The sequence below is a fragment of the Erithacus rubecula genome (genome assembly GCF_903797595.1).
Source record: "Erithacus rubecula genome assembly, chromosome: 3".
NCBI lineage: Eukaryota > Metazoa > Chordata > Aves > Passeriformes > Muscicapidae > Erithacus > Erithacus rubecula.
The window spans coordinates 9,265,686-9,292,205 of NC_136689.1; the positions used below are offsets into that span (position 1 = coordinate 9,265,686).

The following is a 26,520-nucleotide window of genomic DNA, read 5'->3' on the forward strand; positions in this document are numbered from 1 at the left end:
TCACAGCAGTTTGCCTTCAGGAGGCACCCCTATTCCAGTGAAAAGTCTGGGAAGAAAATACTGACAGCAAACTTCTTTCTTCCCCTAAGGAACCCGAAATAAAACTGGAATCACAAAGGTTCCCTTGGAGCAGTCCAGCATCTGGATCACAAAAAGTGTATCTTGAGGAAAGCTTGACTTTCAAAGCCATGTAACAGCTAACAGTGAGTTTATTGGTTCATTATTTAATTTATTAAGCTGGGCTACTAATTATTTTTCCATCTGGCTTCACATTAGTATTATTTATGTAACAGCCATCTCTCTTCACCACTCATATATAAATAAAAGCCATTGACCTTATGGCTTTATTATTTATTCCAGATTAATTATTCCAATAAGACTTTGCATTTTTGAAATTACTGATCTTGATTAATAAAACAGAGAAATTATAATAAAATACAAACTGTTGATGATCCTTTGAATTTTTTTATTTTATACAAATTAGTGTTAGAATATTCACTGAGAGAGTTACACATTTAAATTGAGGAGAGGTGGAAAAAGTGTCATAAGTTGAGACTCATGTTTATGCCCAAAGAGCACTGCAGATGGCAGGTCTCTGAGGTTCCATAAACATCTTCAGAGTGCATTCAAAACAAAATGAGCACAAAAAGCCCAAATAAACCATGTATTGACAATTTGAATTTATCTGTCCCCTTTTTATTCCACTTGCTGAACAAATGGCTTTACCAGCAGCTTCAACTTACAAGAAAAATGTCATTTTTCCATAAACTTTTTCTTCTCCTCACATGAAGATGTGGGAAGGAAATCTAATAAAATCTAAACCCTGAACACCCAACAAAAAACCCAAACCAAAAAACCCCCAAACCCAAAAACCTAACAAAGCCCCCTACATCTATTATTCTTCTTCCTTCCTTACATTAAATTACAGTTTGCTGTACCACTAGCTATATAGCCAGCGACATCCTTCTGTGCAGAAAGAAAAGGAAAACAATGAAGTAACAGAGGGATTTGGGGTTTTTGGTGTAACATGACTATCTGGTTTTCCCTTTGCACCACTCCATGGTCCTCAGGGTGTGAATCTCATCTTCAGTCTGAAACATTGTCCACTTGGGAAATCCAGAGATCCTCCCAGCCACTAGTACTTTACTCTCAACCACAGCAAGGGAGAGATCCTTGAATCCAAGGCTTTGAGCTCTCCCTCAGATTTGCTCTTTCTGCTGGTCCTGTCATCACCAGCCTGCAGCTGCTCTGCCAGCCAGAAAATACAACAACATCTCAGCACATGAGAATGTGTTTGCTCCCAGCCAGGGCACTCTCAGCACCTGCACACCTCTCCCACCACATGCTTGCTGCAGCTGTACATTTAATGCAAAATTGCATAAATTCTAAAAACCATAAAATCCCAAGCACAGTCCAGATAACTATGGAAACTGCAATCACATCAATAAAGAAGGTAAAGAGAGAAAAATCTTCAACACTCCAGTTATCTTTACATTACAACTTTCTTTACCTTTGTAGTCCACTGGTTTTGCATTCTTTAGAAGTTCCATGCACCTGGTTTCCTCCTTGTGAATCTCCAGCTGAAATCTGCATTCTGGATGGACACCATTCACCTGTGTCAAATTAACAAACGGGTTATGTCTTGAAACAAGAATTACAATGTTTCAATGAAGAATGCAACTACCAATAACGAAAGTCACAACTTTAAGTGGCACAGGTTTCACCCAAGCACATGCTAGGCATTTTTCACACTTGATGCCAAGTTTAGCTTCTCACACATTGACTTTTCAGAACAAAATGTTGAAATAATCTACAGGCTTCTTCCTGTAGCATTAATTTAGCTTTCTAGTGCATTCCTCAATATTGTGCCATCAGATCTTTTTCTCCAGAAAAACTCTGAGCTGGAACTGAACCAGGAAAGGGCTTTTCTTCCCTTCTGTAGTAATTTAGGGAAAGTTTAACACAAATCACAGAACATGAAAATTGGTTAAATTTCATCCTCTTTGACATGGTAAATTCATCACGTATATTTTATCTCCTGAAGGTCCCAGAGCATGATTATTTGATTCAAGCAAATGCTACACAAGAAATAACCCCCGCTACTTAAAAACTAAAGCACTAATGACTTTAATGGTTCAAAGCCCTGCCCTCAGTTCTTTGGTTTCCAGAAAAGTCCATGGGGAAGGACAGGAATGTAGCAGTACTGAGAGACCCTGGAAAGTTGTACTGAGCTCAGCTGAATTCAGAGTCAGTCAGAGTCTCACAGAGAAACACAGGTTCTTACAGAGTCTGTAAGAAACTGCACAGTAGAAATTACTGCAGGAAGTGGAAATGGAAAAGCTGGAAACATCAGTGGAGCTGATGGGACAGTGATTAGCTCAAATTAAATCCATCTTAACTAAATAAAATGGGAGTATGCAGTACTTCAGACATTCTCACACCTCACACTTGTAATTGACAAGAAAAATGTGGTCTCCAAGTTTCTGTCTTTTCTTTCACATCTTTTAGGGGACATTTAATAACAGAATCTTGTAATGATCTCGGATACATGACACAGCAATTTAAAAAAATTATAATAACTAATTAAGTTGTGATTCTGGGCCCAGAACTTCAGATCCAGAGTTAGGAGTGAGACCTTGGTGATGCTGCAGTCTCTTTGTGGACAAACCACTTACACAGCTTTTAAAAATACAGTGCAAGATTCAGAAGCATAACAGCAGGGGCTGTTATGAAAACTCACAAAAATCTGTTCCTTCTCCAAATGTTTCATTTCACCACCGACAACATAAGAACCTGACTTCCTTTTCCATGTCTTTTCTTTATGTTGAAATTACATGTTTCAAGTGCAGAATTCTTTTTCTTTCAAGACACGTATTTAACATAAACTAGGATTTCTCGAACTTATAATTTAAAGTTCAGCATTATACTGAAAATACCTACATTTTGGTATTTATAATCCATTTTGCAGAGAGCAGCCATGTAAAATAAAAGTATCATGTATACATAATGTTTTTAATAGCACTTTCCTTTCACAGAACATATTCTTGGCTATTTTTCATCTCCAAGTACAAATATTCAGTAACTGACAGTGGATTTCCTACTCATCAAGAAGTATTAAAATTAATGGGTCTTGGAAAGCAAGGTTCAGTAACTAAAAATGTTAACTAAATGAAGGACAAGTCAAACTAGCTACTGCAATGAAGAAGCCTGATGAATAAACAACTTCTCTTTCTGGTACCTTAGAAATATCAGTGATTAATAGTAAAGCTTAATTTTAAAACATACATTTGTTCCTACCCAAAGGCAGCATATTACTTTTCACAGCTGGGCTACATGCTAAACTGTACCATACTTTGTTCTAACACATCCAGTTCATTCAGATGGACTTCACAAAGCTGAAGAGATTTTGATTCCAGACTTTATGACTCTGACCAACTCCCAAAACACATCCAGGATTTTGGGGTCATTCACCACTTTTTAGGATTTGTGCTCACCCATCTTTCCCTCTGCTTAACTAACAGTAGGCTATCCTTTGTCACCAATGAATACAGAACCTCGTGTAAAGGTGCACACTGAGTTGGAAATCCAGCTCAGGAGCCTCTCTACGTTTTAAGCAGCTTAACATTTTCTAAAACATCTAGACCAGCAGTCTGACAGATAAACATCTCCTGTGACAAGCAGCTTACACTCACCTTCAGTATGGTTCCCCGACTTTTGGTACTGTACTTGTACAGTAACAAAAATTTAAAAAGGCTTTTAAATCTTTTTTTTTTTTTTGTGTATCATATTTCCATCAATCAAAGTGACTTTTACAAACTACTCAAGAAACACTTGAAAATATAAAGATGATAAATGCAGGCATCCTAAAGAAGACTTCAGTATTCTGCATACCCTGTACATCGCAACCTGAACATATTACAGAGCAGTTGTGGATGTGGGGCTTTTCCCCCCACGATGACGGCCCCTGGACGGCTCCCGGGCAGCGCTCCGTGAAAACTCTGGGCTAACCAGCCGTGTCCACCGGGAAAACTGCGGGGATCGAGTGGCGGCTCCGCGCGGATGGGAGAGTGCCCGGGATGCGGAACTGTGCCGGGGATGGGGAACTGTCCCGGGGATGGGGAACTGTCCCGGGGATGGGGAACTGTCCCGGGGATGGGGAGCCGTCCCGGGGATGCGGAACTGTCCCGGGGATGGGGAACGGTCCCGGGGATGGGGAGCCGTCCAGGGGATGGGGAGCCGTCCCGGGGATGCGGAACTGTCCCGGGGATGGGGAGCCGTCCAGGGGATGGGGAGCCGTCCAGGGGATGGGGAGCCGTCCCGGGGATGCGGAACTGTCCCGGGGATGCGGAACTGTCCAGGGGATGCGGAACTGTCTCGGGGATGGGGAGCCGTCCCGGGGATGGGGAGTCGTCCCGGGGATGGGGAGCCGTCCCGGGGATGCGGAACTGTCCAGGGGATGCGGAACTGTCTCGGGGATGGGGAGCCGTCCCGGGGATGGGGAGCCGTCCAGGGGATGCGGAACTGTCTCGGGGATGCGGAACTGTCCCGGGGATGGGGAGCCGTCCCGGGGATGGGGAGCCGTCCCGGGGATGCGGAACTGTCCCGGGGATGCGGCAGGAGCGCAGGGGGAGCGCCCGGGGGTCCCGGCGGGGGCTGCGCGCCTCCTCCCCGGCGTTCTCCACCCGGGAACAGCCGGAGGGCAGCGCTGCAGGGAGGCTGGGCTGTCCCGGAGCCTCCGCACCTGCCGCTCCTGCCCCGGCCCGCGGGGCTGCGGAACAGCCCGGAGCGCTCCGCGGGGCTCTCAGGAAAGAGCCGTGGGCTCTCCCCGCCCGCGGTCCGGCGCGGAGCGAGCGCTCGCTCGGGCGGGCTGTGCTCCGCAGACTTACCGGCCGCAGGCTCCAGCAGAGCGAGAGCAGGAGGAAGGGCAGGGCGCTCATGCCCGCCGAGTGTCGGCCCCGCCGGGCTGCGCTGCCCCGCGCCGCTCCGCGGGCCCCGTTCGAAGGCGGGGAGCGCGCTGCGGGTCCCGCCCGGCACCATAGGGAGCCCGGGGCCGCTGCCGGCTGCTCCGGGGCCGCTGCCGGCTCCCCCGCCCCCGCCGGCCGCTCCCGCACCTGCCCCGCTCCGCCGCCTCCGCTGCCGGCCCCACCGCCGCTCTGCGCCGAGCTCCTCCTCTAGCCCCCGGCTCCTGCCCGCCCGCCCGTGCCTCCCCAGCCCCTCTCCTCGTCTTCCTTTTCTCCTCCTCCCTCTCGCTGAGAGGTGCGAGCGCTGCCCTGACGGGACGCCCCCCGCCCATGGCCGCAGGTTCCCCCGGGCTGCTGCGGGCACTGGGCGCCGCTCCCCCCTCGCTGCCCCTCCCGGGAGCCGCAGAGCCCCCCTTGCCGTGGCACACCCCGGGAGCTGCGTGCCCGTCCCGCAGCGCGCCGGGCCCGCGCTGGGTGCCCTTTGCCGGTGACACCAGGACGATCATCGAGCACAGTCCCCTCAAGCCAGGCACGCACCAAAAACACTGAGGGGTGAGTGAAGTGATCCCTGGCAGGGTCAGTCTTGCCACTCTGCAGAGCCACAGCTCTATTACTGTTTCTTCCCCACAACTGTTTTTGTTTTTTGAGGTTTCAATAGAGAACTAAGAGTTTAAGGCAACTCCATGTTGCAGTGTACATCAGGCATGGATCTGGGTTTTGCCTCCCAAGGCATAGAAAGTAGGCAGTTATGTGACATGTTAGAAAACTCTCCTAAACAGCCCCCCAGAATAACCAGGTACAATCAAAACAAGGACACTTCTATGAGAAAAGCTAAAGAGAATTTTAATTTTTAAGGTGTATTCAAAAATTATTTTCATATATTAAGAAGAAGTACCTGATTATAACATCTTTGATATCGTAAAAAAGAAATACTACAAACTAATAAACAGCATTATGACCTGCATGCTGAGAGCAGAGGGAAACATTTATGTATAAAGACTTGTAGGATGACATATTGTCAGGCAATGAAAGTATTCTCATTATAGCAGAAAAGAGTACCTCTTTGGATTGACTTTGATCTGTATGAGACAGGTGGACTTAAAGGCCAGGTTACACCTACTCCTGACACCAGTTTGCAGAAGAGACTGGTTATGCCATTGGCTCTGAGATTCCCAGGCAAGCTCTTAGGTCAAAATTCCAAGACATGGAGAATTTCACAGTGCAACCCTGCTGATTCCTGAGACCAGGGTCCAGAATTCCTCTTTGGGCTCTTGGTTGACACAGGCAGTCTGGATGTGCTCCTCACAATTTCTTAAGGGCTATCAGTCTTTCCAAAATAACAATCTCAAAACCATTTCTTTTACCATTCACGAGAATCTGATATTTTATCATTACTGCAAGGCTTTGGAAAATCCCTCCTGTCTTCTGTCTTTAGAAGTCCTTTTTTGCCCTTTGTGGTGACTGACATCCCACTAAGAGAGCAGTTGTTCTCATGAGTGGAATTAATCCGTGCCAAGGCTCATCAGGTTCGTCAGCAGTAAACCCCAGGGCAGTCCCTGTGAACAGGAGCACCAGCCAGGCTGTGCCCCAGCTGGGCAGGACACAAGAGCTGCCAGACACCAAACCCCAGTGTTTAATTCTTCGAGCAAATGATTCATTAGGCTGATGAAGCTGAGTAGCCTGGGAAACCAATTAACAAATTACTGTTAGCGTTCTGTGTAGAAACAGTCTTGGGAGCTGTCTTCATTATTCCTTCTGTGGAATGACAGAAACTAGTATCTCAAGTATTAGTAGTCCACATATCCTAGAATTAGCAAAGAAGTTTTGAAACTTGCATCTGTTCTGTCAGAAGATTGTATACAGTCAGATTTTGGTGATGTTTTGTTTTTAATGAATCAGCATTTTTAGGTGAAAAGAAATATCTCAGCTATTTCTCAGCCCTTTCCTCTGTTGCTGCTCCTAGTGACTCTTTGACATGACAGAACAGATGAAGGAGATGCATCAAATACTAATATTTTTGTTTTTATGTAGCTAAGTGCTTTTTTTCCTAAGAAGAAAACGAATTCTTGATGGATGAAGTCCAGAAATCATGGTTCAAGCTGTTTTTACTTAGATATATCACAGTTCAGTGCTCTGTTACAGCATGTAGAATGTAGAAGGGAAATAAAGAACAAGAATGAAACTAGAACAGCTGTTGATATATAGAGGTAAATGCAGATGAGACTGATACTCTTAATCAGCAAAGAACAGATTAGTTTATGAAAGAACAAAGAAGTCATATAAATTTGGACAGAGTTGATTTAATGACATTTCAAAGAAGGGACTGTCAAATTAAAAGGAAAAATTTTATGGAGGTATCCATGAGGCACAGAACTGCAAACACACAGAGAGAATGGAGTCATAAAAATCCATCACAATAGAGGTGGTAGAGAAAAAAATACATTTTGACAGAAATAAATATTATTTTGGATCAGCTGAGCCTGGGTGTTCCTCAGAGGGCAGTAAAAGTGGAAATAGAAAGTTCAGTCAGGCAATGGACATGGTGGAAGGCAGTGCCAAGGTACAGCAAGTCCTCTGCTCTCACAACACATTCAGAACCCAAAAGCTTTTCTTCAGTTCCAGTTCCAGTGAGAGTCTGCCTGCTGAGGAAAGGTGCATGCCAGTAGAGCTTTAAGTAGCAATTCTTGCTGCCTGGCACCTGTCTGTTTGGAATCCTCTAAAACAGTGCTGGCAGTAATTGGCTGATTTAGACTTTCCATCCTGAAGTACTGACACCAATCCCCTTGGACCTCAATTCTTACTTAAATTGTTGATGAAGTTCGAGATGCTTTGAAAATTTGTATTTTGCCCACAAATCTTGCTTTTATACTATAAATCCATTGCTTTCATTGTTTGATAGGAGTTTTTTGCTCATTCATCTATCAATTATTCCTCACATGATGCATAACATACCAGAAATACCTAAACTTCATGAAAAGTTTTGAAGGGCTTTCCTCAAAGCATGTGTGTACAAGCCATGCTGAGCCAATCCCTCCTGCTGGAGTGGCTGTCTCTTGAGCTGCCCAAGCTGTTCCATGTGTTTTGAGCCCTGCTTTGCAGACCAGAGAGTTTATGTGGAATGCTGTGTTGAGTCTCATTGCCAAAGGAGTGTTCTTTCTAGGTCTTCACAAAGACACTAGGTCTTCATCAGATATTCCTAAATCTCCCAAAGGCACTCTGCTGTCATCCTGAATTTTGTTAGGTTGTTTGCTTTTTGCTTTGTTTTTGTTGGGGTTTTTTTTGTGGGTTTTTTTTTTTTTTTTTTGTTTTTTTTTTTTTTGTTTTTTTTTTTTTTGTGGGTTATTTTTTTTCCCTGCAGCCCTATTTAAGGAAAGATTCCATCAGACTTGGAAATAGATTTTCAAAAGGGTTTCCAGGAAAAAAAAGATTGTGACTAATGTATGTACATTTGGATCTTTTATACTGGAAAAAAATAAAGTTCTGAAAAATTTTAGTATCAGTTACTGTTAACACACTTGGTCTTACTAAGCCTCTCTCAGTGATCAGATAGAATACAACAAAGAAAATTCCTGGCCTGAGTGAGGCAAACAGTATTTGCTCTGCTCATGACAATGGCATTTCAGACCTTGGGCATGCTCCAGGGGGCATGTGGCTGCAGCACCATCCTTTGAGGTAGCACAGTGATGCCACTGTCCAACCCTCCTGCATCAAATATTGTACTGCAGTAAGAGGAGAAGATGAAATTCAGCTTCTCTCAATAAAAAACAGAAAATGAAATTGAGGTTCTCTGTGTTTTGTCTGAAGAGACAGATGATGTCCAGAAGTTCTAACCTCTTGTCACCATTATCAATCATATTATGTCCCTCCCCATGATCTCTTGAACCCTGTGTTGTTTTCTAGACAGAGAAGCAACACCAGACAGAGAGAGTTTCCTAAGGAAAGGCTGTCCTCAAGTGTGTCACCTTGGCTTTTTCATTCTCCTCCCTCTGAGCATCCCCAACAGTGCCCTCTGAGTCTGGGCAGGAAAAGGAGCTGTAGGATGTAACTGAGGATGCATCTTCCAGGGGTGAGGCTCAAACTGCCCCACAAACCCTTTTTGGCAAGTGGCCTGTCAGTGGCAGTTTGCCAATATCAGCTCCACCAGCTCCACCCCAGGGCAGAGACCCCCAGACAGCTGCAGGGACATGAGGAACCCTCCAGACCTGTCTTTCTGTAATGTCAAGTAGCTTGGCTACACAAAGACGTTTCTGCAGATCACAAATACAAAGGAAATTCAGTGAAAACAAAGACACTTTTCTGTCTTCTTTGTTAAGTTCAGGACTGCTGAATAGCTTGTTTAAAGTGGTGTCTGTAACTGTGAAATTCTCAGTCAGAAGGGATGGGACATTTTTCACTGAAGACACAGAATGCAGCCTACAATACTTAGTGTAAAGTATGCAATTTTGTTCTTTCTCTCTTTCAAATTTAGAAGACTTTCATGTAATTTCGAAAGAGTGAGAGAGATCCCTTTAGTATAATGAACTCTTTCAATTTCTTGGCCAGGGTATCCAATTTTTCTGATTTCCATTATACTCAGATCCTTATTATACTCATTAAACTAATAGGCATTCAGTTACAAAAGTAGAATTTGATCTTTTAAATTTATAGGTTAAATTTAAAATAACTAAGTTGGGTATTTGGCATAATGGAAAGCACTTGGCTAATGTAATTTTAATTCTAATTTGTTTCAAAGCTCCAGATTTGGTCAGTGCTTTTTTGGGGGGGGAGTTTACTGGACACAAAACCATAAAATCTCTTGTTTCTGATACAATGAGGAAAAAATACTCCCATTTAGTTTTAGGAGTTTTGTAATGGTTAGTTAGGATGTTTAATTTTTTTTTCTTTACAATTTAAATAAAGTGTAGATCTTCCCAAAAAACTCTAAAGACAAAACATAAAAACAAAGAAAAAAATTAACTGATAAAGTGGCATTTATTTAGAAGAATAGACAAGAGTAAGTGCAGAAGGGAAGACAATAAGAAAAAAAAATAATATATAAGTAGTGTTTATCAAAGGAAGTTAGTACTAGTATGAGATGGCATTTTACTGAGAACAATAAGAAAATGTCTTTCTATACAAAGAAAAGTCAGATTTGTTTTAGGTAGCTGTCAGTAATGTGTTTGTATGCTGCCATAGAAATTGCTAGTTGAATTGCTAGATCTTAATGAAACATCTATTTGGTTAAAATGTCATTAAATAAGCCTGACTAATAATGCTGATGTATAAACAGGAGGAGAAAAGGAAATAGCAGTAAAGTTCCTCAGAGATCAGGCTGGGGTCCTGTTTTATTCCTTCCAGTAATTTTTTTCATTTTTGACAAAACAAAATTTGCTGCTGACTCAAGGTGCTGTCAGTACTAAGCAGTATCCAGGTAATCCTACAAAACTGGATCACCTGAAAAAGAAGTCCTAAAAAGTTGCTGGAAATTTAATAAAGCAAGATGAAACATCATGTGCTAAAAACAGCAAACAAATTTTACCACCATAAGCTAAAAGGGCAATAGCAGGAAGTCCTGTGTGTGCAAGTCAGTGTGTGGCAAACACAAGTATTAATGTGACATGGCTGTGAAAAATAAATGTGATCTCAGGACACATGGGACAGAGATTTGTTGTAGAGTTAAAAAGCAATAAATGAGGCCAGGTAACACACAGAGGTCTGGTTGGGTCTTATCTGGAGCACTGCAGGTGAATTTAGCAATCTGCAGTCAAGGAAGATGAATTCAGCAGATAAAGAACATATTAATGAAGACCTAAGGATTTTAGAGAATGTTTGGTTCAATTGCCTGTGGAAATGTAAACTGAGATGAAATATGTCATCAGGAAAGGAACTATGTAGACTAAAGGAAATTTGGCAGAAAAATGGGTGGATTATTCTAGGTGAGAGTAAATGTGCAGATTCATATCCAGGTGGCTGTTCTGGACAAATATTTCAACAGTGAAGGCTTTTTTTTTTTTTCAAGACAGAACATGATCAGCCTGTTGAAAGGATTTTGTACTGTGCCTCTGTGCACAAACAATAGACTGTGATTTTCTATAGGTCTTTTCCAAGCCCCTATCCTACTTTGTCATAAATAGTCCTCCAACTTTTCTGTCAAAATCACTGTTCTATGGAAAATCAATTGTTGGAATTTTTTTTCTGTTTACACAGAAATGGTGATTATCTATACAGTGCACACACCTTTGCAGGAAATTCTATTTTTCATCAAAAATCTGACTATTTTTGCAAGAAATACAAATATTTAGCTTTTGGATAAATATTTCCATTTGGGGCTTTTCAAAACAACTATTAATTTTGCTAGAGGGGAAAGAGAAGTCACTATTAGGCTCTACTTTATGGAGGTTTTTTTTGTTCAATGGAAACTTTTCTTGGAACAGAGCAGATTTTAGGCAAATTTGCAAAAATTGCATCTGGATCCTCTTTTTTTGGTAATCTGGGAGTGTTTTTATCAGGAAACCTGTATTGGCCTCTCCTCCAGAAACAGGGGAAAGTAAAACATTTAGATTTGTATTAAAGGATAATTGAAAAAAGAGATAAAAAATCCCAGCCATCACTCATCTTGGCAAAGGGAGTGGGGGGAGAACTGTTTTTATGTAGTTAAAAGATTAAGTGCTAGTTTTGCATTATTTTGAATTTTGAAGTAGATCCAAGTAAACATATTGTGAATTTTTAGTCAGAGTAAGTTTGCACTTTGAGGTTGTTTCAATTTTCAAGTTTCTGTATCTTTAGGATAGAACATTGTTTACACCATGGCAGGTTTTTTTGACACTTCAAGAAGAAGACTGAAATGCCTTTGAAATTAAGAACATCATTCTGTCAAAAACTTTGACTAACCATGAGCCTAATGGATATAAATAGAGCAACAATTTTAGAAAGAGGAGAGATGAGATTTTGGTGTAGTTATCAATATGAGGCTTGGTTTCTGTTGCTTAGCTCAAGCCTACCCAGGAGATATGAAAGCAAAAATGTCATCATTGATGTAATCAAACCTTTAAACACTCTAAAATTACTGTCTCCATTAAGAGAAAAAAATAATCAGGTAGCAAAGTAACAGCACTGTAAGTGAAGCCTAATTGTCCAGTGTAATGTGATCTGAATGACACTGATAAGGAGAGGATTACTGATGATTTTATGAAGAATTTTCCTATATAACAGGAGGGTAAATAAACAGATATTGGCAAAACAAGGTCTTGTAATCCACAGGAATGTTCCATAGACAGAATCAGTACCCCCCAGTTCAGATCCCAAGTTAAACAGAAAACAGCAGAGGGGCAGGAGAAGGCAGGGCAGTTGTGCTGTGGGCAGCCAGCATTAGTGGGTGAAGACAGATGGACATTCAGGTGAGCAGGGGTCTCTCTGGGAAGTGCAGTATTAAGAGCAGAGCTGTGCTCTGTCCTCTAGATTACATATTTGGTACTGTGTCCTGGATTGAGATGAGCTCTGGGATTGACAGATCCTGGTTTGAAAGTTGTTAGGAAGAGCTGGAAAGAGAATGAGAGCCAGAGCCATGGTGGCAGGGTGGCCCATGGTGGCTTCAGGGGGACACAGGGGATGTCATTGAGCAGAGAGCCTGGTGGAGTGGACAGCCAGGAGATGTGTGCTCAGATCTCTCAGGTTCACATAACCCTGGATGCCTACATTTCCCACTTTCTGGAAAAGTGCATTTATTGCTGTGGATTTACACAGAATATAGGTATTAATAACTTTGAACAGATGAAATAAAGTGCTGGTAGGTCCTAGATGCTTTCATTTTCCTGGAAAATGGGAATCCGTGGAGCAGATCTTGCCCCATCTTTCCTCAATCATTCTTTAACAAGTGCTGATTAAACCCTGAGAATGTAATTCTGAAATCTCTTTAGCTCTGGTCCTAGGGAGTGTTGAGAGTCCTTACATTGGTGCAGTGGTGCTGGGTAATGAGAAAGCTCAGACTGGAGCCATGGAACCCTCAAGAGAAACTTGAGTACTGCCTTAATCCTTCATTTGTGGCCCAGCCCTGTTCACCTTGAGATCAGTGGCACCAGTCCCGTTGGCTTCAGCTGGGAACCAAATCAAGCATTTGGCTGTGAAACCATGTAAACTCTATTCAAATCTAAAATTTCTATAAATCACACCACTCTTTTTGAGGTGAGCACATATCTGGCTGGGCTTATGATCACCAGAGGAATGATGGCACAGACCCTTCCTTTTTAAAATATCCTACATCAGCTGTAGTGTGGGGCATCTCATGTACTGAGGAGTGATGTGCACTAAAAATGCCAGGAATTAGCTAACTCAGTCCCCAGAGTTGAAATGCCAGTAGAACTTTTCCCTAGTTGCAACGCTGTTTAGGACTGAGAAACTGATTCTAGAAGTAATTTCCCTGCTTTAATATATACTGTTTTTAATGGAATTGTGCAGAATGATTAGTGAGAGGCAAATGTCAAAACACCAGACAGAAACTGACTCACCAGTCACAGGATTTAATATTAAGGTCATGCTATGGAAATAACTCTGGCCCTCAGTCTTTATTATCTTGTACTTTATGCAGTGATTTACACTGGAGCAAAATGACTGGAGTGGATATAATGTGCTAATTTTCCAGATTTGGTGGTATTTTACATATTCCTTCCACACTTGTTAGAGATGGCACAGGGCACAAAGCAGTTAAAATAAGACAAGAACACAAAACAAAGGAACAAGCTCAGAATGTCCTAGAAGTTTATTATGAGCATTTGTCTGCACGATTTTAAGGTTTACTCTTATTTCTTTTTAAGCAGGATTGAGATGTTGACATTCTGTACAAATAGAGTGTATCAAGAACACACACAGTGCATGCTTTCCCTTGCTAAAAAGTGCATTTTCCCCTGCTTTTTTCTTAATGCATTTGCATGTGTCAATTGGTAACAAACCTTTAATGTTGATACTTTTTATTTGAAAAACAGCTTTCATCACAGAGCTTTGATTGCAGGGACTGCTCTGTGGTAAATGAGCTTCAAATTACATTATGCTTGAACTGACTGCATCTGCTCACTCTGAGTATCTCAGTCCACAGTGGCACAGGATGACATGAAAGGCTGTCAGGTCAAATGCTGATACCAGCTTTCATAGAGTACTAAATTTACATGTTAATTGTACTTGATACTCCTCTACTACTGAAACAGCCCCAAACTCTCACTCTGTGTAAGTCTCTGTAAGTTGTGTCTCTTCACTGATAGTCATCACCCTGTGCTGCTGGTTTGTGTTTTAGCTGTAGAATGGTGATGAATTACAGACTGCAGACTCAAAGTGTCATCTACTAATGTTGTCAATTTTTGTTGTGTTTGATTATCTCAATGTTTATTGTCAGGTGGCCTTTCTGCACTGCTGTCTATCTGCCTTGTACTGGCTGGACATTAGATAACATTGGTAACAATTTCTCTCTTTTTCTCCTCCAACACCTTCTTAAGGTAATTTTCCAACTCTCCATCATCAAGCCCTGATGATAACTTACCTTGGGAGTGCAGTGTTTGCCAGTGTATGGATTTTAGCATAGCCAGGGGCTGTGATTTTGACTGCAGTAACCACAGCAACTTCAGTACTACTTCATTTTGAATATATTGTATAGAGGTCATTTACCTAGCTGAATTTGAACTAAGAGCCTTTCAGTTATTTCTGAATTATGTGTTTCTGAAAATTAATGTTATGTTTTTCTATTCTCTTGTAGATACTCTGAAATATGAAGGGCTTGCCATTCTGCCAAGGGCTGAGTGCATTGATTATGTTAATGCAGAAGAGAAGAAAGATGCAGATGTGACACTGCAGAAATGATGCATAAGGGAAAAATCATATTCACAGAGGTAATACAAAGTTGAAGAAATGCACAGTTGATCAGGGAATGATCCAATCCAATAAATGTTCATGATCTATAAATAAATAAAGGTCTAGAGAATGATGCTCAACAGTCTGTCACTTTCTATGGAGTGTGATGCCCCGAGATGTCTCTGTGTAAGGCCTAATATTGGTGTAAATTTCAAATGTGGTAGAAGATACCTAAACAAGAGTGCCACACCTCTTTTTTTCAAAAACAAGAATTACATACAGGAGAGGAAGCTCAGTTAAACAGATATTCAAAGGGTAAAGCCCTGGCAAGCAGCAGAGGTTCTTCAAAGATACCATATGGGAATTCAGGCCAACAGGACCCATTTTAGAAAGAGTAAAAGAAATCCATCATGGCTAAACAGAAAGGTAGGGAAGGTTATTAGATGCAAGAACCTTCAAAAGCTGAAAATATGCCCAAAAGAGGAAAACCAGAAAAAACATAAAACTCCTTATAATACACATGAAAAAGCAGAACAGGACAGGAGATGAACTTCAAAATGGCACCAGCACTGATAAAGTCTTTCTGAAACACATCAGAAGCATCAGAAGCCTACTGGAGCATCAGTTTAGCAAATAGAGGATCAAGCATAAACATTTTAAAAAAGATAAGCCTTAGAAAAAAACCCCAAATTGATTAATTCCACCTGTGAACACAGTGAAGGAGTGAGTATAGAGAGCCCACTATGGCAGAACACAAGTGATGTTTCAGGAAAATTTGTCTTTAGTCAAGATTTTGGTAGAATTTTATGGAATAAAGAGACAAGAAGAACAGTAACTACAAGATCTGGCAATATTCCCAAAGGATCTTAGATGAATTTTCAAGTGAAAGAACTGAGCTGCTAACTGAGCTGCTAATAGTGTGTGATGTTTCACTTCCATCTTTGGTGCAGAAGGCTGTGAGATAATATGATACAAACTTTTAAATGAGATACCAGGGGTCAGGTATGAGTGCCCTTAAGATGAATAATGAAAGTTCACTGATACTCTCAATACAAAGATTAGTTAGGATATGAAATTAAACTAACAAGTTACCTTTTCACACACAAATGAAGTTTAGACCTGTCAAGAGGATGCTGGTTACTAAAACTTTATATAGGATAGAAATGGAACAAATTAGTGGAAGAAAAGCCCACGGAGGGCTAAGTACAAAAGTACTACCAGTGATTTAGGAAACACTTTCAATGCAGATCACTGGATTCTGGGAGAATACTCATCAAAGGCCAACTTTGTCCCATTTTAACACTCTTCTGTACATATTTGCTGTTTGCTGATGTCAGAGACAATGTGTTGGAGTATGGTGTATGGAGTCCTGATTATATTACCTCTTATGCTCAGTGGTTTTAAGAAGCAAATTAATTTCTGCTAGTTGTTTTCCAGGTAATTAACAGGAAGAGGGCAGATTCCTTCTTCAGAATCATCCTCAATAACCTGTGTCTGCACAGAATTAGGGATTAGAAGTTACTCCCTGGAAGATGAATAAATGAGGCTAATAATCCCTGTTTATTTTACTCTTCTTCATCTCTACCCAAAATATGTAAGAATAAACTAATAGATAAAGAAACAAAAGGAAAAGGAAAGGCAGCATCAAAACTGTCTTCCAGTTTTGTTTTTTTCCACACTAGTTTTAGTTTTAGTTTGCTCTTTTGATTTTCATACACATCGAGTAACTGTACACACATTAGTAAATACTAGTTTAGAGTGCACAGTTATTTCTTGGTGAAAGGTAAAATTATCAATATTTTTATGATAATATATTTGTCATCTTAAGTTTACTTAAGTGCTTTTGGTGTCCACTTAATTGTAAGGAAATGGAAAATTGAAATCATACCAGCCTCTAAAGAGTTTATTAAAGGGCAGAAGCATCATCTAGAAATATGTATCAGCCAAGTCTGTTGTACACTGTGTTCCCAAACCAGCAAGCACTGAAAGATCTATTTGATTGATATTTTATTTGGCATATACATTTACTTTTACACCACTTATTCCATAAATTAATCAGGTACAATATACCTCATACAGTCTTTGAGTCCCCTCATCCTAGAAGTTTAAAATAATATTAACAATTTGAGCTCCAAAGAATTGCAGCATATCTGGAATGACCCACTGTATTTCTCTACTCTCCTCCAAAAATTTGCATTAGCAGCATATTACTGCAGCATGGATGGCCTGTGTCAGAGGCTGAACTGAAAGATCTTCCAGGATGGTCTTTATTAGCTCTTGGCAGAACAAATATTCCTGGGGTATATAATGTTTTCCTTAGCCAAGCAAATGCAAGGAATGTCTGTTTAACACAACTCCTTACACAGGCTGAGCATTATAAAGGTGGAACAAAAAGTAGCCAGAATGTACAAAAAGAGACAATACACCTCTCTAAAGGAAAATCAATATCTGTTTTTTCAAAGGACCATGAGGAAGAAAAGGATGATGCTCTCAGGCATAATGCTACAGTAAAAACATGCTTGGGAGGAAAAGGCTCCCTCACAACTCAGCTGTAGAGCACACAGAGGACAATGACCTTTGCAGACACTGGAAAACTTCCTGAAGGGAGCTGTCCTCATATGAATGTCATTGGTGATTTTGGACAGTCAGTGAACATCCTGGAAGAGCTTCTTGTTGATATTTTTATCAATGACAGGGAAGAAACTGATTCAAGCAACACCAATTAGTAATTTGGGAGCACATAATTTTCTACAGTGCTGGGTGAGTAACTGGATAGAAGGAATCAATTGCTTCCATGTTGGCTTGGGAGCATGGGGTACTTTTTCACAGACTTTTTATAGTCTTTTTTTAAGACTTGGTAAAAACTCTGTGCACACAGAAAAGACTGTTTACTTCCTTGAATCTCATGAGACATATATGGATACAGTGACAGTATGGCTGGCTTTGACTGTCCTATTTCTAAAGACTATCCAGATCTCTCACAGTGAATATTTTGTTTTCTCAGAATTGAGAAAAATATGGCAGAACCTAAGTTTTAAAAATGTTGGCCAAAGAATGCCTAAAAGGAAAGTTTTAAATGGAAACAATCCCAAAAGCCCCAAAATCTATTGCTAATGGACAAAAGAAAAATGTTTTTCAGAAAATTCTGAGCTCAATCTTGGTACTTGCAAACTACCACACTGAGAAGAAGAGTTGCCATTTTTCTGGAAGGTTCTAATTTCCAAGACTTTGGCTAAGATTTTATGATCCCATCCTAAAAATGTGCTGCTGGGGGAAGACTAACCAGCTTTAACACCACAAAGCTGGATTGTCCCAATACAAATGCTCAAACTGTTTAATTACATCCAAATATTTAGACTTAAAAATGTATTTCACTAAGAAAAAAAAAAATAAAAAAAGAGTATTATTTGAAGTTGCCAAGAAAGAGAAATATAAAGAAAAAAATAATTTCCTGCAAGGTCAGTATTGGTGAGATGAATACATATCCTTGTTTATTATTTTTGTTTCAAACTGCTTCATTCCTCTGTAATAACTTTCTCTGAGAGATAAATCTAATCTCCAAATCCTTCCTATTGAATTGCAAACAAATCAGATAAAGCAGCTATAAGCTAGTTTCATTTCCAAACAGAAAATTGAGGTTTCAAAACATATAATTTGGTGTCAGGCCAAAGAAAATTAGATACATTCCTGAATGTTAGCACAGGTTTTTGTGTCCAGTTCCTCATTCCAGATGTAGTGAATTAGCCCAGATGTTCTGTTAGAAGGCTTTAGTAATGATGCTTGATTATGGGACCAAATATTGGACACTGGATGGCTTTCATGTCTTTCTACCTGATCTGCACACACCAGCTTTAAATAATAGAATGAGTATTGCAAACATATCAAATGTGCCTCAGAGATGGATTTCCTGAACTCAGCCTGTGGGCTGGGGGCTGAATTTTAATTTCCTGAGACTGAAGGCAACATGGGTCTTCCCTTGGAAAATCAAGAGACTGTCTTCTTAAAATTTCCTTGAGATTAAATTGCAGCATCTTCTCAAAATACTGAGGGAAGTTTGAGCCAATTAATTTATTGCATTTCAAAAAATACCAGGATCGCAGAAAATACAAATTATTCTGTTTGGTTTTTTTTCATGTTTTAATTGCTAATTAAACTAAAAGTAAAATTTCTTTTAGCAGTTCCCAAAATTAGGTTTTAGCATTTCTCATGAACTGCCTTTGACTTCTATACTCCATAGTATATGCACAAGCACACACGTGAATAAACTTGGTATATAAAATATCCTTCACTTTCCTTCCCAGTTAGTAAAATATCTCCTGCCAATTCCTGTCCCTAAATGCATAAAAATATTAAAACCAGCTATATTAAAATAACTGGATTAAAAAGATGGCACCCACTTTTTAAAATGTTGTCAACATTATTTTGATTGAGGTTATTTCAGTTTCACAACAGCTAACCTCAAAATAATAATAAAAATTGTTTTCAAGGTTTCAATTTCTGTAGCATTACTCTGAAATTTTCATTTTAGACTCATATTTTTATAAAAATTTCTTTGCTATAATTTTTATTCACTGGGCATGGAGACAAATGTCTGTTTATTTATAGACTGTAATGCGTATGTCAGCTGAGGTCTCAGCCTCTTAAAAAGAAAACTTCTCATGTCTTATGAAGTCATAGTAAAATTTAAGATCAAGGGGTTTGTTGGACATACTTTGCAAATTTGAAGCCCTGTCTTTAAGCTGGTCTGCAAAAATTGTATCTGGTTTTCTAAGGCTATAAGCCTTGTGATGACACTGTTGGCATGTATGTGCTGCCTATCATTTGTAAAAAAGTAGAATTTGAGGAGAGGAGTGTTGGAGGGGTATTGTTAGGGCTTTTTTACCAGTTCACTTAAAAAAAACCTCAATAAATATCAACTCTTACTTTGTTTTGCCTAATCATTATTTTGAAAAAGCAGGATGTCATCTCTTAGTACCTTTTTTTCAGATGTGTAGCCAAATATTTTCCAAACGGTCTTCTGAAGTTAAGCAACAAAACATAAAGAGCCATTAAAACCCAGAACATTTTATTAGTATGAGAGAAAATGCTTTCTGTTCTGAATAACTCCAGTTTCACTGCCTTTGATCCCAGGTGGTCACTTCTGATGTACAATAAGTCACTATTCTACTAAACTTTTCAGTCAGTTTTTTTTTTACAGTCTGCTTATATTATAATAAAGGGATATACCTCTTAGCTGAAACCTCATAAAACCCCATGTACTAGTGAGAGAAGAAATTCTATTGTAGCTTGTGTTATCTAGCAAAGAAAATCATAAAGGAAGGGCTGAGGTTTTCCAGAAATATCTAACACATTCGATTCAATTACTTAAAAACTTGCCACCAAAACTGACCACAGAATTTTCCAAAGTACAAAACTTTTGTTCCAGACATATATAAGCTCCTAGAATCTTAAAATCTAAATAGGATCAACCAGGAAAAAAAAAAGTAAGTGCTGGACCAATGAAAGAGAACAGCATTTTAAGGATGTGTGTTTAACTTTAAATGAGAGCATTGGTGAAGGGAACTCACATGGAAGAAAAATATTGAGGGAGGAATGCATTCATCAGTGCCTAATAGGGTAAAGTTCCCAGTGACATTTTTCCCATGGTTAGAATATTTCTAACATTTCTGTATTCCATGAATTCCCTTCTACATAGCAAGGCCAGAACTACTACTATGTTCTTCTCTGGGGATGGATAAACTGATGGAATTCTTCCCTTTTTGATTCAGCCTTTTTCATAACATTTCTGGCAACCTAGTGTCTATCTTTCTGCTCTAATAGGATAGTCTGGCTTTTTGGGGGTTGTACTTGAGTGCAAAAAACTCTCCTTGTTATATGATACTACACATAAAAGTCAACTGTAAACAAAGAAAAAATGGAATTTAACAAAGCTACTATTCTAGATATAGCTTTTTTAACTGATAAAATTTATTTATACTGTTCTAAGAATACATCCTCAGGTTTAGCTTTATTTTAAGCCTTAGTTATATGATCCTACATACTGGCAATGGTAATGACTTAAAATCTGTATATGTTTGCTTTCAGAGCTCAGCTGATATTCCTGTTTTCATAGAGAAGGTGAGACGCACACAAAAAAGGAAAAATTAGTAAAATAACAATAAAATAAAGAAAAATAGTAAATTATTAACTATTACATCCAGTTTTCTATATTTTACTATGCTTGTATTCTTCATATGATTTTGAATATAAATACTCACATAGGAAATATTTTGGGTTTAGTAGAATCATTATATTGATAACCAGATATGGATTTTTTTGAGATTGATTTCTTCCCTTTTTTCTCCAATGACCTGCTATGCTTCTTTGGAGAAGAATAAAGACTACATTGCATCTTGGCAGTTGCAATTCAACCAGGTAACCTGGCTCATGGAAAAGAATGAAAACAAAATGTGTCTGAAATGCATTTCCCAAGCACTAAAGCTGGAAAGCCAAGGATTCAAAAGTTTCTGAAGGGAAGATTAAAGGTTGCCTGTAACTTTGTGTTGACCTTCTGGGTGTGTGCATTGCAATTCAGACCTTCATTACAGGATGGCATTTTCCTCCTAGTTATCTATCCCTCATTCAGTTCATGTAGATAGAATAATTTCTTTTATTTTATTCAGTCTGTGACCTCAGACATCTTACTTAATTCATGCTGTCCAAACCCTCCTTAGAACAGAGATTTGTCAATTTTCTCGATGGCTGTTCTGCTGTGCTCAGTGTCAGAGTATTTGGATGCTTCACAAATGGAATGGATTAATTTTCACAGCACCCAGATGAGGTGGAACATTATTACCCCTTTTTAGGGACCTGGAGATGAAGATCAAAGGGTGACTACCTAATTTTGTGTTCAAGCCAAAATGCCTGCAGCCTAATTGTGTAGGAGTTCCTGTGGTACTTCCCAGCAACCTACAAACTGCAATTTTGAAATCCTTTGGTGAGAGTGCTTCAGCCAGTCCCAATGAAATCTGCATTGAATTTCAGGCAGAAGCTTCCAGAATGTCACATTTTTCACTATCACCCTGCAAGGACATTCCAGTGGTCACCCCCTCACCCCCACTGCTCTACCTGTGCCCTGCCCTCCTGGCACAGCAATGCAGCTCCTGCCTTGGAGGTGACCAGCCAGACTTTTGTGGGAGAGAGGGAAGCCAGGGCGAGCTCAGCCTCTGTCAATTCTGTTATAAATATGATTTGTGCTAATTAAATTGTAACTATATTAGCAAAATTGTTGCTTTATATCCAATAGAAAAATTGTACTTAATTGTTGTAAAGCAAAAAGGATAAAGGAAATGGTTAAACAAAGCTGATAGAATTTTCCTCCAGATGTTCAATGGGAGTAAAGAACAGTAAGGATATAGGTCTGATAATAGTACTAGAAATCAAACTTTTGACCTTGAATTGGGCCAAATTGGGATGGTTCCAGGCCTTGGACACTGGAATAAGGCCTGTTGTGGGAGCATATACTTAATTATATAACCCTAAGCTTAGTGTGCTGGTGCTACCTGCAAGGTCACACAGCCTTCTTCAGAAACAAGACCCCTGAAGGAGGACAGACCCCCCCCCCCCCCCCAGTGGTGGAGCATGCACAACACAACATAGTGATGAAGATTTTGGGAATAGAAATGAGGAGGAGCTTTCCAGAACATTCTGTATTCATATGTCTTAGCAAACCATACATGAAAGAGATTTTTAGCATGATTGATTTGGTACAGTGTGGGAGGAAGGTCAGGGTATCCCCTGGTCAGTTTTGCTTGTGCTTTATTCAAACTTTGAACTTCAATTATACTAAATGACTCACTGCCAAATTTTTTATCTACTCAAATATATGTAACTAATATATTTGATTGTTTTCATTTATATACAATTGCTGCTATTAATAAATTGTTGCTGAATTTAATTTTGTTGTTTGATTATTTGGACAAATCGAACAATCCAAATCCAAATCCATAACAATTCCACTGAATTACACTGTACCTCCATGGACTGTCTGCCTCTACAGGCTGCTGCAAGAGGGGAACTTCCCCTGTGGTCTCCACTTTTTTGAGGTACCACATTGAGAGAACTTCAGCATCCTAGGCTTCAGGCCAGGCCAGCCAGCATGCCCCAGGTATGTCACCTTCTGGGGAGGGAATGCCACCTCCTGCAGGAAGCCTTCATGCCTGGCTAAAGCAAAAAACCACATCAGAACCTCACTGGGTCCCTCAGAGACCAGCTGGGCAACCTTCCATGGGTTTTTGTGAATGTGGGAGGTCTCTGGGAGATAAACCATTATTACACTGGCCAGGACAGAGCACTTCTGATCTCCCCAGTGAGTGTAGAAAAAGAAGCCCTGATAACCATCTTTAAATATTAATTGAGGTCTTTGCTTCTACCAGAAAAACACTTTCCTCTTTTACCTAAGAAAACAAAACAAACAAGACACCAAATCCTATCTCAAGCCTCCCTTTCCTTATAATTCAGCCTTCAGCTGAAAACAAGGGTTTGTTTTATCCCATGAAATTGAATGAGTGGAAAAGAGCCAGGCAACACACCCTTGCTCAGGAAAGTTACCAAATGAACTCCAGCACATCCCTACCTCCAGCACACAAAAGCCTTGTCCCCCAGGCTCTTCTACACATGCAAACTCTGGATTGTCATCATAATTACATGGCTCAGGTGTCAGTGGTGGCATGAGGAAGGCCTTGGGCCTAAATGTTCCTGTGATAAATCCAAAGGGGATTTGTACACCTTTGTTATCAGAATGTGACCAGTGAAATAGAGAAGAAATCAGTTTAAACTTCACATAAAGAAATGGTATTTCCCTCTCTGATGTGGCAAAGTCCCAGGACAGAGCTAACTGTGATAATAATTTTAGGAGGAGCAAGGGAAGAGAAGTTTTTGGGTGAAGAGGTAAAAACAGCCAGGTGTTTTGACCAGGGCCAAAGGAAAGGAGAAATCCTCACCCTGTTGTCTGTGTCTGGAGCCACCACAGGTGTGTGTGGGAGTGCTCCCACCAGCCTGGGAAATGGCTCTGGGTGGGCAGGACAGGCAATGAGATTTAGATCTCCTGCACCCCAACATAACACTTGTGCACAGGACACCTTTACACATTTTGTTTTATTGCTTACCTTTTGAATGGCTGAATTTTCAACCATTACACTACTTAAGTGAACTATGGATGTCGTATCAACTTCTGAAAAGGGTCAATTAACATCAGCTCATATTATTCCTCTTAATATGGTTGAAGTGCTTGTCATGGATTTCTCCATGGTCTTTTGTAATGTGTCCAGGATTCCTGGTTTTACTAATTATGCATTATTTTTGTATTATGTCCTGAATATTTTTCCCTGTTTCTTCTGTTTCTTTATGTGCTTCATGTAGACTCTCTCCCTTTCACTCCCATGCCTTTACTTTTTCTTCCAAGCAGTAGGTAAATGGAGCAAAACCTACTTAATGTTTTTAGTACCACCACAAAAAAAGAGCAATTGCAAGGAAAGAGCAGCTCAAGCTGTGCAGGTGTGGACTACAGCACACTGAGTTAATAAACTCCCAGGAGACTTACCCAGTTATTAAGCATGACAAGTTTCTATTGCTGACTGATGTTTTCAGAACTTCACAACACACACACATTTTGGAAGATTTGCTTAGGAGTGAAGCCAGGATAACCCTCCAAACCACAGAGGTCCCCTTATTTCATTCACAGGAATGATTGTTTTAATGTGTAGTTGTTACATCCACACCTCCTAGTCCCACTCACAATCCTCCCAAGCCTGTCAAAGTTTAAGAGTCATTTGGATAATGCCCTTAGCAACATACTTTACTTCTGATCAGCCCCAAAATGCTCAAAACACTTCTTGCAATGCTACTTCAGCCTTATCATCATGACATTGGTGGGCTTTTAGCAAGCAAACCTATTAATCTGCAGTATTTCTGCACTTTTTGTTAAACAGTCAATAATTGCAGCTGTGTATGACAAGGAAAGTGCTGGAACCATTTCTTAGAGTGTTACAAAATAATATCAAGTAAGTTTTGAATATTTTCTGTGTATTCCTGTTTCATTGAAAATTGGCAAGTTACAGAGGTTTGGGAACAGTAAGTACCTTTTTGAGGAATAATTGAATGAAACAAAGAAACTGCAGTCTAGATGTTAAGAGCTTCACAGTTATGAATAAATTTATCCCATAAATGCTTGGATCTGCTCAGCATTTTGGAGACTGCAGTGGTAAACCCAGATTAGATGGCATCTCAAAACAGCAGCAAAATAAGGCTTTTTGTACTGAATCCGGAAAACCAACATCCCTAAAGACTTCAAGAAATCTTCCCATTTCAAGGGTACTGCACAGGGCTGTCTCCTTGGGTTTACTCTGCTTTGGTTTCATCTCAAGCTGATATTTCTGAGTATCAGAACTTTGTCATCAAACCTATGCAGTGTCAATGAACTCAATGAAATTTCCAGCCACACAACATTTTTAATCAGTAAAAAATCCATGCTGAGTATTTCTATTCTTTATGTACAGAGAATAATAAGTTTTATAAATTTATTTAAAACTTCCCAGAGAACACTACTGTAGAGATATGATTATCTAATTAATTTTTCATAATTATTTAGTGCTTTTTAATTATATATTTTAAATGTTTTTACAAACTTAATTAGTTCACATAATCTTCCCTAATATTTTTTAATTGCAATTAAATTGCATGGAAATTTTACATAGACATTGGTATGTTAATTCCTGTAAATCCATATTAGTTTGAAGGAGTAAAAATATTTTTTTAGTTTATAGTTAAGTCTACAAGAGCGTGGCTTTAAATATCTGGTTTCAGGCAAATTCTTATGGAGGAATCATGCATTTCTAACTCACCACTATCAGTCTGGTCAATGTTACTCTAGTAGTCCACCCCCTTTGACCATTCCACCCCCACTCTAACCCTGAATACACATGTATGCCTGATGGAAGGGCTTGTTTATTTGTTTTAAGCTGATGGAGTATTTGTAAATATGCATATTAAAAAAAAAAAGAAAAAGTGTCTGCAGTGTCATGGCAGAACACAAATGTGACAAACTGGAAATGGTGCTGTATTTGTAGGCACAATGGAGCAGCTCCAGCTCAGGTGCCACCAGCAGGATTTTGTCTCAGTACCTGTTCCAGTCCTGAGCCCTGGAGTGGGAGTGCAGTCAGGGATGGAAGAAGAGAGGGTGTAGAGGAGCAGGAGTGTGTGTTCACAGTGTCAGTGAGAAGTGGATTTTTCCCATGGAAGCCAACATTGTGGCTTTTGATGGCCACATGGCAAGCCAAGACCAGTCTTCACCACGGGCTGAGTAATACTGAAATAGCAGAGCTTGAGTGGTGGACTCAAGTTTTGAGTGAATTAATGATTTTTATTAACAACTTCAAATAATTTTAAAGCAGTTTCTAGAGTTCATGAATGTGCCAAGCTATTTCTCCATACACAACCAAAGTGTTTTGTTTTGTTGCCTTGGTGAAGGTTTATATGAAGACATATGTTATCCGGGCCTAAAATTTTTCTCTCCCAGCCTGTCTGAAATCAAAAGAAGAGGTGTAGAAAGAAGGCAGGATGGCTAAAGGGGAATTAAATTGACCCTGAAGTAATAGGAGACAGTTTTGTTTCAAGACTTATTTGCACAGCTTCAAGCTATAGCAATCCTTCTCAAAAGAAAAAAAAAAAAAACACAACAAAATAGATATATTGGATTGCTGACTGCTAG

The 26,520-nt window shown here is 39.9% G+C and overlaps 1 protein-coding gene across 1 annotated transcript in view; it reads right to left on the reverse strand.

Moving 5' to 3' along the window:
* VIPR2 (vasoactive intestinal peptide receptor 2) overlaps positions 1-5,185 on the reverse strand; it is a 43,320-nt gene extending 38,135 nt beyond the window's left edge. The window contains exons 1-2 of the mRNA XM_079301531.1: positions 4,887-5,185; positions 1,511-1,613 (exon numbers count right to left, since the gene is read on the reverse strand). Of these exons, the coding sequence (XP_079157657.1) occupies positions 1,511-1,613; positions 4,887-4,937 (154 nt within the window). The 5' untranslated portion in view covers positions 4,938-5,185. The remainder of the gene's footprint in view (positions 1-1,510; positions 1,614-4,886) is intronic.
* Between the last annotated feature and the right edge of the window lie 21,335 nt (positions 5,186-26,520).